Source organism: Geospiza fortis, unplaced genomic scaffold (genome assembly GCF_000277835.1).
Source record: "Geospiza fortis unplaced genomic scaffold, GeoFor_1.0 scaffold7, whole genome shotgun sequence".
In the NCBI taxonomy this organism is placed as follows: domain Eukaryota; kingdom Metazoa; phylum Chordata; class Aves; order Passeriformes; family Thraupidae; genus Geospiza; species Geospiza fortis.
Genome location: NW_005054344.1, coordinates 4,421,091 through 4,430,990, shown reverse-complemented (window position 1 = coordinate 4,430,990; position 9,900 = coordinate 4,421,091). Strand labels below are relative to the sequence as shown.

Genomic DNA, 9,900 nt, shown 5'->3' with positions numbered 1-9,900 from the left:
ATTACCCCAAGGGCTGCCTCACCTCTCCCAGCTCCAAGGCTTGGAGTTGCTCCTGCTGTGACTGAAGTCACAGGGGAAAACCAAAGGGGTGACAAGTCTTGAGTAGCATCAGTAGGTTGGTAAAGCAGCTGGAACAGAGAGGGATACAGCTGATCAAGCCTTTGGACCATCACAGCTCACTGAAGCTCTACCAAGGTAAAATGTAACTCAGCTTGCAGAGAGGCAAATGCATCTCTCATGGAGTTCCCTGGGGATTGTCCCACAAGCCCCAGGATCCCTGGCCCAGCCTGTGGATCCAGGTCCTCCCCATGGGCACTGGAGCCCATGCCTGCACAGTTGTGCCCATGGAGGCAGGCACAGCTTGGGCACCCTGCCTGCAGGACACTATCCACAGCTTCTCTCCCTTTGGCAGCCAGTGGTGGGCCAGCAAGGACGGTGACTTTCTCACAGGGGTCATCTGTCTGCTGTGTCCTGGTAAGAGCCTGGGAAGGAAAGTGGTGTTCTGGGATGGAGATGGTAAGTAGGCAATAGAAGAGGCAAAGCTGGAGTAAGCCAGTGCTCAAAGAGCAGGGATTTTTTGAGGCATCTTGGTTTCATTCCTTCTTTTAGACATACACAGAAGTTGGGACTTCATGCTTTTAAACGGACTTTTAAGGCTATGTTTGGATTTTCATTCTTCTCACCAAAGAACCTGTGCTGCAGCCCTGAGGCACACCTTGGCACACAGTGCTGCTCAGCTTGGCAGCATTCTCTGACTGGCGCCACATCTCTTATTTGCCCAGGGAAGTTGAGAAAGGCAGCATCTACCCCGGCAGAGCCTGGCTGCCAGACCTGCAGGAAGAGAGGGGCAGGATCTGTCTCCCAGTTGACAGTGATGAGGTGATGGAGGAGGTGTCAGGCACTGCCTGAAGACAGTGGCTTGGGGCACAGGAAAGTTGAGTGCTTTTAATTAGTGAAAAGGTACAGGAGAAATGGGTGTGATACTGGGTAGAGAAAAAAAGTTAGGGGAAAGTAGGTAGTGTTGAGGGAGAGCAGTTTTGAGAGGTTAGGTAGTTACCTCCTTCCACCATCTATTTACTTGTGATTTTCTTAGAAGTGTGTCACAATCTCACTGTCCCTTTCATCCACTGCTCAAACACTCCTGCTGAGCCTGAAAGCAAACCAACCTCCCTTGAGCTGGGCTTGGCTGGCATCACTGTGCTGCAGCAACTGATGGAAAGGTGGGAGCTGAGCCCCCTGCCAGCTCCACTTCTCACCTCTGGTAGGGTTTACCTCAGTCACACTCCCACCTCTGCCATTCAAATGAATGTTGTAATAAAATGGCAAGTCCTCACCAGTAAATGAAACCTGTAAATGTTAACATATTTTTGAAGTTACTCTACTTTGTCTGTACATACAGATTTTAATTATTGGTAGAAATAATTTGTTTGGTATCTAACTTGGCAAAAACCAACCATCTCATTCCATTAGTTTTGACTATCCAAAACCATACCCCTCCATTGTTGCATGGACTGCAAAACTCCTTTCTCACACTTGTTCTGACAGAGCTTCTCTGGACTGCAGAGCCAGCAGCAGCCTCTGGCCCTACTCTCACGTGCATGGAAGAAGAAACATTTTAAGTTTGGGTCAACTCAATTAACAAGTGGAAAAAACCCTGTCTCAAATCTTTGACATTTTTTATTGCTCAGAGAAACAGACAGGAGAGACTGAAATGCCATGTGGGCAAACAGAACATTTAGAAACCTGAAAGACACTCATCACATGAACAACACATTGTAGATGCATATTAATGTTAAAAAAATAAAACCCATTAAGCTGGAAGTACAACCACAAGGGATATTTCTTGAACAAATATCAAGCTTGATATTTCCTGAACAAATATCAAGGAATAGGGGAACAAAGCTCAGCCAACATGTTCCAAGTGTTCACTGGACAGCAAGAGTGAAGAAAATCTTCTTTGAATTCCTGGAGCTTTTGACTCCTGTAATTATTTCCTAAATCATGTAGAGTGCCTATGTTAGGAATATTAACATTTTAGACAAATGATCTGGAAAAATAAAACAGAGTAGTGTGTACACTGAGGAGAAAGAGAGGACCGAGTGACTGAACTGTTTTGACAGGATGTTTTCAGATTAATTTATCATTTATCTGTTAAGAAGAGCTGCTTTTAGCAGTAGTTCTTGCAAAATGCAAGGTCATTAAAGCTTTCATGTGCCCTACTGTGTAGCAGATAATTAAAGGCATATCTAAAGCAAACTCAAAGCAGGAGTTTTGTATGGAGAAGTGTACCTGGGTAGCACAAGCATTGAGAACAGGGTACAGTGAGAGCTCCCATGCTGAAATGTCTCCATTTCTGCAGGTACTGCTGGTACAACCACATCTTCATTCTGCTTTCAGACATTCTCTGATTCACCCAAGTCTAGTTAGTTTAGTTATTCTGGAGTTGGTCATAAATCTGACCACTCTGGAGAAGGTATGGTTGAGATGTGGCACTAGAAACACTTCATGATCATGAGCACATCACCAGAATTCAGAGAGAACAAGCCTGTGCCTGTGACCACTGACAGTGATGTGCAGTTCTATCCACAGTTCTAGTGGTCTAAAGACCAGTATTAGGGCACTGCACTGTGTAAGATCCATGTCTTAGTGCAATACAACAGCACCAGGGTCACCCTTGCTCATTAATGGACCACAGCAACTCCCTACACCCCTTTAGTCACAACTGTTGTAAAAATGGTCACATGACAAAGATTTTATTTCCTCTCATACACTGACTTTGCAGGGACTTGTAAGGACTTAAGTTTAGTTAAGCTATGCAAAGATATCCACTAAAGAAATACATGGACACTGGGTGAGGCTAACTTTGCCTTGTGGATGTCCTGCTGCAGACTCTTTGTCAGATGGCTCCTTAGCTTAATTTACACTTTTGGCTCTCAGTAGATCACTGACAAGAAACCTCACAACTAATGAGGTCATGCAGTCATGGTTCCCAGTGGAAATAAGATTTTTGACTGTTTAAACAGATCCAGAACCTAATGGACACTTTAGTTACTACATTCACTATAAATCCAACAACCTTAATTTTATTTATCCTGAACACTTCACTCCATTAGAAACCACCTTTTCTGAGGCACAGTGTACACCAAGAAACTAAGAATTGTGTCCATAAGCAGAGAGAAGCGAGGAAAGCATGAAATGGAAATGCCCATGCTAACCTGCACATTAATAAATGGATGTCCCACTGCAAATCAGCTTTTCAGTTATCTCTCTGGTCACAGCCTTACTGGCAGGCACGTTCTATCACTCACTACAACTGCATGGGACTAGCAAGTGCCACAGGCTTTGCAACACCAAAAGCAAATGCAGTGGAGCAATAGCAACTGTGAGATTTATGTCCATATTACTCTCAGTTTAGTATGATATGACATGGTACCAACATGAGAACATATTCCTCTTTATAAAACCAAAAACCATTTGAAATGTAATGTTGCTTCAAATCAGATAAGCATATCTGCACTGGAAATCTGCTAAGTTCAACTAGTCATGTCCTCAGTCTGTTTCAGAATAAACACGAGATGATGGTGACTGATATTTTTCTGGTATTTTTGCTCCTGTAAGTCTCTTGTTGAATCATCTAAAGACAAGTAATAGCTATAAACCCAGCAAACACTATTCATGTTTAACCATTTACTGAAAAAACACGAAGTATAAAAAGATAGGGAGACTTTTCAGTGACAAAAATGGGAGGTAGACACCTCTGTTTAAGGTGATTTGAAGGCCATTCACAATCTCCCTTGGCACTTGAGTAATTATTAATTACTAATTATTAATCTGTCTAAACTAAAAAAATATGATGACAGTAAATGATTATGTCTGTTATATACAGAGATAATAAAATCAGAAAATTAAGAGACCATGAGCACCTGTGAAAACAATTCTAAAAAGATTTTAAAAAATTGCTTCAATTTCACTTGTGTGGAAAAAGTGAACAGAATAATTACTGTTGTTTCTCTGAACATCTTGCATCACAAGACAGAAGATCAAGAACAAATCCCAAATGCTGATGACCATCTCCTCTGCTCTATCATAGCCTCTTTCTCTACATCACTGTAACACAACTGTACCTCAAATACATGTTTGGGATGTCATGTGTAGGCCACATCCAAGAAAAACAATGATAAACTCCAAGAGCGGAGACAGAATTATACAATACTGTATGACACAAGACAGGAACATTAAAATTTCAAGTGGGGGTCGCTGCAAATAAGTGATCTTTAAAAATTCCTCCTGAAATACTCACCTAATTCAGAAAAAATGCTGTGCTGTGTAAAAGTCGACATATATTTGCTAAACATTACACCTCAAAATAACTTCAAAAAAGGAACAAAGATTTAAGGTATTTTCAGAGAATTTCAGAGTTGGCAACCTCTTCTGTCAATCAGTTGCTCAAATTGTTGTCTCAGAGTCAGTGGTCCATATCTTATCAAAAGCCATACAATAATTTTAATATTATTCTAATAATAACAACAGTAAGTTTACTTCTGTCTTATCTGCATGAAACTTTCTTTTTAAAGGCCTATGGCTTAGTGTTCACAAATTAAAAAAAAACCCTTATAAATACAGAAAAATAAAGCTTAATAGCACACAATATAAAAAATGACAAGTTTCAAACCCATTACATTGTTATTGTTGAAAAGTGCACTACAATTAATCTGCAGGTCAGAGACGCTTTGATCATGTTCATATTTTCCATGATTAAATCCTTAACAGTTTGTCATCTTCTCAATTAAATGAGAAATCTTTGATCCACCAAGGTTTTGGATGCCAAATTCTTCTGCCCAAGTGTAGTACGAATAAACCGAAATATCTAAGAACATTTGGAAAGCATGTATTAATGAAGAAATACTTATACTAGTATGTTTCAGTATCTAACATAAGTAGTAAATTCAGATCATCTTTAAATCATAAATAATATGAATTAGGTGCTTAATTTCCTTTAGCATTTTTAAAACATTTCCTTTATTTACCTGTGTACCCTAAATTATGATAGAATTATGTGAGAATAATTTTAACAGATATTCCTGTTTTCTGTTAAAAATTATTTTTAACCTTTTCATTCAGGATCACCATGTGAACAAAACAAAATGAATTTCTCACAAGTCTATTTGACAAAAAAAATCCCAAAACTATTTCACAAGGTCTCAGTATAATCTTCTCTCACTGCACACTGCTAACTCACTGCATTTGTTATCTAGTTAACTATTTAAACTGCCATACTGACACCCATTTAAAAAACATTACTTTGTTCTTAAATTGAAATTTACCTCTTGTTGCAAATATGTTAGAATGGCTGCTAAAACAAAACTTTGGGAAGCTAAATCCACAACTGAGAAAAACAGGATATCAAAGATGAGCAGTGTTGTTTCGTTGCCGTAATAGAGAACGTCAGTGAAAGAGGGTCCTTCATCTAGGATAGAGAACATTAAAAAAAAATATTAGTATTTCTGTGAGTTGCAAATTTGTGGAGTTCATCAGTCTGTGTTAAGGAAGCTGATAAGAAAACAGAAGATCAGAGACAGAGCAATTTATGACATTCTATGGCAACACAGAGATAGTCCTGTCATTCTATTGAAAAATAATACAAACTTTCTCCTTATAAAATGGCATCATGCTGATGAACACAATAGATAAAACCCATGTGCCATACACAACTCTATTTACTCTTGAAATCTCAATCAGATTATTTTAAAAAGTTGTTTTAAATCAAGAAGCAGATGTAGCTTCCTTGTCATTGAAATTTTTAGTAGCTGTTACCTCTGGCCTCAACTCAACAAAATCATAAAAAACATATGCTAAATGCCTTATTTAGGAGGAGGTTCAGAGTTTTGCATTATTTTTGTTTAATGGTTCCGCAGAAAATGGGTCTTTTAAGGTGAAAGTACCTTTTGCACAGCCGAAGTACTCTAGACCATTTATCTACCTCTTTATTTTATCAAAAAGCAACATTTCTATAAGAGAAAAGACTATGTAAACAATTACAGGAAACATATTCTTTTCCCTTTCCCTGCTTTTTCAAAAAATGTCCAATACAAGTTTGATTGGAAACAGTGTATTTTCATTATAAATTGTGTATTTCAGTGCCATGAAATCCTGATTTATATCTAAACTTCTGGGAACCATAGCAGTCTAGATTATCAAATAATGTATTTCTATCAATGCTTATGATTATGAATTTCATAAACATGTGCATATCTGTCACTTTCAGCTGCCTTAAATAAAAAATATCACAGTCAAATGACAAATTATAAACAGGATTTCTATAACCTAAAGAACTTCTCTTAAATACCTCCCTCACAAGTATTTATTCAATGATCTATCCTGCTGTGAAGTCCGTTTTGGATTGGAAATCCTGGGAAAGAAATCTACATAGAAACCAGGATACTTAAAATAGTACAAATACCACACATCCTTTTACCATTATAAAAAATACTTTTCTCTATTGGTTCCATGAACTCCATGCCAAGAATTCGTTCAAGCAGCAACTTATCTTTGACGATATAATCCATTTCTTTATGAACCTGTAACAAAAACACCAGTTCTTGTTTTATGATTTCAAACCTGCTACAAAGTGAAGTACAGCTACTTAGATCTTTATGAATGAAACAAAACCCACTGGTCCATCCCAAGACAAAAATAAGTAGATAACAAAAAAGGATTTGTCATTTTTTAAGTGCAGTCTGCACTGCTGGACAGCACTCCAATTGTTTTGGTTTTTTTTTTTGAATGAAGCACTGTTCTGGATGCCATAAAATCTTTAGCAACAAATCTTAAAGCACATATGCTTAAAGAGGAATTACAGTTTTTTAGATTTACAATTTTTAGTCTGTACTTTAAGTATGTTTTCCTTAATACAGTAATGTCAATATACGTACGTGATCAATAAAAGAACTGAGAAATTTGTTCATGGCGTTGTAGGCCCTTGTGCTTTGTTCAAAAGTATTTGCAGATGAGTCCAAAAGCCTGGCAGGACCACGTTTCTGAAATACAACAAGACCAAGACTTTAACATAGAAATTTCATATTTTAAATAACATCTAAAGAATACCAATATCTCACTTACTCTTGTTAAGGTTTCATGAATCCAGTCATAGTTTAGTCGCATTTTTCTTGAAATGGAAATCTGAAATGTCTGGCCATCTGTGTTTGGTAACAAACCTCTCTGACTACACAGATTTTCCTATACAATTAAAGCAATTGTAAATTAACATTATTAATATCATTCATAGACCCAAAAATAGGCAAAAGCTTTTCATTTCCTCTCTTTCATGTATAGATAATAGTTAATATCTCTAAATATTTGAAATCAGTGCACTCTTGTTCTACTGCAGCAAGATTTCCTTAGGACATTAAATCCTGACCCCTGCTGTCACAAAGTCATATTTCTCTTTTCACCTGTGTTTGGTTCATTACCTTCTAATAATACATACTCTGATATTTATTCTGAAGACCTTTCTTTTAGGTCTATCATTTCTTCTATACTTGTCTCACTTTTTTTGTTTCTTTGTTTGGATTCCTGACTTTTTCCATGTCTTTTTCAGGTCACATTTAATAAATCTCAGAAATCACAAGAAAATAAAAAGTTCGACATCTCCATGGAGAAAACCCCATTTTTCCCCAAATCATATTAAAATAAGCAATTAGGTAAAAAATTGTAGGAACACCTAAAAACATTTTTAATAAGATTCCTCTGTATTTCAGTGTTTGAGATTTAATTTTCACATGCTTATGGTTTTTTTCTGTCCACTTAGCATTGAAATAGCAATATCCTTATTTAAGGTACTTTCATAGTTGTCCCTAAAGAGAAACAAGATGTCATGAAATTTAATGCAGTCTCTGATCTTGTACTAGACATTTTATATTTTCCTGATCTTGCAGCAAAGATATAATGACAAACTAGAAAAAATACTTGTGCAAATTAATTTCTATAAAGAATGGGTTGTATCACCATAGTAGAAGAGATGGAATAAAGGAATTGATTGGCAGATTACAAGTTTCTGTATTAGTGTTTCAGATCTGTCTCTTTACAAAAGCCTTTTGGTATGCATTTTTTTGAATGTGGCTGTGACCTTCTGAAAAGCTTAAATATTGAAAAGAAGGTTCTTAACTACGTGAAAAATACTTTTTAGAGAAACAGGAATGTTATATCCTTGAAATGTGAAGAAGTAACAAGATGAAATAGTGAAGAAGAAAAAAGATGAAGAGCTAGAAAGAACTACTGAGTCATATATTTACATACTAACAGCTGCTATCTTTAAGTAACATGGTTCAATGTAGTGCAAAATTGCAAATCCATAATGCAAAGGTGCGTGGTCTTTATATAAAATAAATAATTGAGCAGATATAAACTTGAATACTTTTACTTACTGCTTCTCTCTTCAGGTTCATATTCATTTCTTCCATATTGGTATCTGCATGTCCATGCACTGAGCGACCATGGATATAATGACCAAAGCAGTTGTGTGACAAGAGAAACACTGAAATCTAAGAGATGGGGGAAGAGAGGACACTTTTATCAACAATTATAACTTTATTTTTGATCTTCTGAATTCATAGTAAAGACCAGTCAAACCAGCCAGTCCTGCTACAAATAGAAAATACGCAGATACCGAAAAAAATACGGGAGGATAAATATTTAGCAACTCTTTTACTAATCAGTTTTATCTATATGTAACTAGAAACACATACCAGCTTCAAGTTTAGTTTATCAACAGCAGGGATCTGCTGCTGCTTAATTCCACTGAGCCAAGAAATTAAAGCTATTAGATTTTTTTTATTCAAAGGTTATTTCTGTGCTACATAATACATATGCATGATTCCAGCTGCACTCCTAAAAGACTGTATTTAACAGAACTTCATTCAGTATGATACAATGATTATATATCACATAAACTCCAAAATTAATTCTTTTCTACAGTCCAGCTACTACATAGGTGTTTCACAGAAGAGGAATAACCATGTCTGGAAAGATTGATAAAAGAGGTAAATCAGTATTTTTAAGAATTTCTGGACAAATGTGGTAATCCAATCAGTTCTGACTGCACTCTCTTTGGTTAAAAGGGAATTCCTGCAGTACAAAGATTCAAAACCCATATGTAATGAAGAGAAAGTTCAGATGTGAGTAAGAGAAAATGCATGCAAAAGGTGGTAACTGTTAAGAGGGACAAAATGAAGTTCAGCAGTTGAGGGACAAGCACAAGGCAGGAGAAGAAACTGGACATATATGTATTAACTGGACATATATGTATTAAAACCAAGACAACTTTCAAGTCAGAAGGACTAAAACACAAACCAGTATACAGAATGGCAGTAAATGGTTCCACACCTAATTTCTGTTAAAACTTGTTATTTTTAGGTTCTGTGTCAGCACATGTAACCAATTTAAGCTAAAAAAAAATGAAAAACAACCAAAAAACCTAAAAATAAGATGTTTAAAGGAACATATTGATACCTATGCTTCTGAAATTATTTTCCAATTAAAGTTTAACTGAAATCTTGTGGAGTTCATCAATAAAATGAGCTGAAGGAAATATCACCTTTGGCTGTTAGCTAGTAATCTAAATTAAATGAATAAATATAATTTAATATTGTTAACACTATCTTACACACTATTCTATTTAAAATGCCACAAATGAGACACAGAAATACTTACATTGCTCACGCAACACAAATCAACAAATTGGCTTATCTTATCTTCAACAAATCTTTCATAAATCATAGCAAAAAATATAATCTGAAATAAATCAACGAAATTTTCTTTCATTAGTTCATCAGATTTGATGTTATTAAGCAATTAATTTCAGTACTTAACGCCCACAAAAAACAGACTTCTGTAATGGCCACC

General features: G+C 36.3%; 1 protein-coding gene across 1 annotated transcript in view; it reads right to left on the bottom strand.

The window, feature by feature from the left end:
• Window positions 1-1,659: 1,659 nt before the first annotated feature.
• The window catches only part of TMEM67 (transmembrane protein 67), a 31,441-nt gene continuing 23,200 nt past the window's right edge, over window positions 1,660-9,900 (bottom strand). Inside the window, exons 22-28 of the mRNA XM_005422893.2 lie at window positions 9,709-9,789; window positions 8,424-8,540; window positions 7,120-7,236; window positions 6,933-7,037; window positions 6,476-6,578; window positions 5,325-5,467; window positions 1,660-4,867 (exon numbers count right to left, since the gene is read on the bottom strand). Of these exons, the coding sequence (XP_005422950.1) occupies window positions 4,787-4,867; window positions 5,325-5,467; window positions 6,476-6,578; window positions 6,933-7,037; window positions 7,120-7,236; window positions 8,424-8,540; window positions 9,709-9,789 (747 nt within the window). The 3' untranslated portion in view covers window positions 1,660-4,786. The remainder of the gene's footprint in view (window positions 4,868-5,324; window positions 5,468-6,475; window positions 6,579-6,932; window positions 7,038-7,119; window positions 7,237-8,423; window positions 8,541-9,708; window positions 9,790-9,900) is intronic.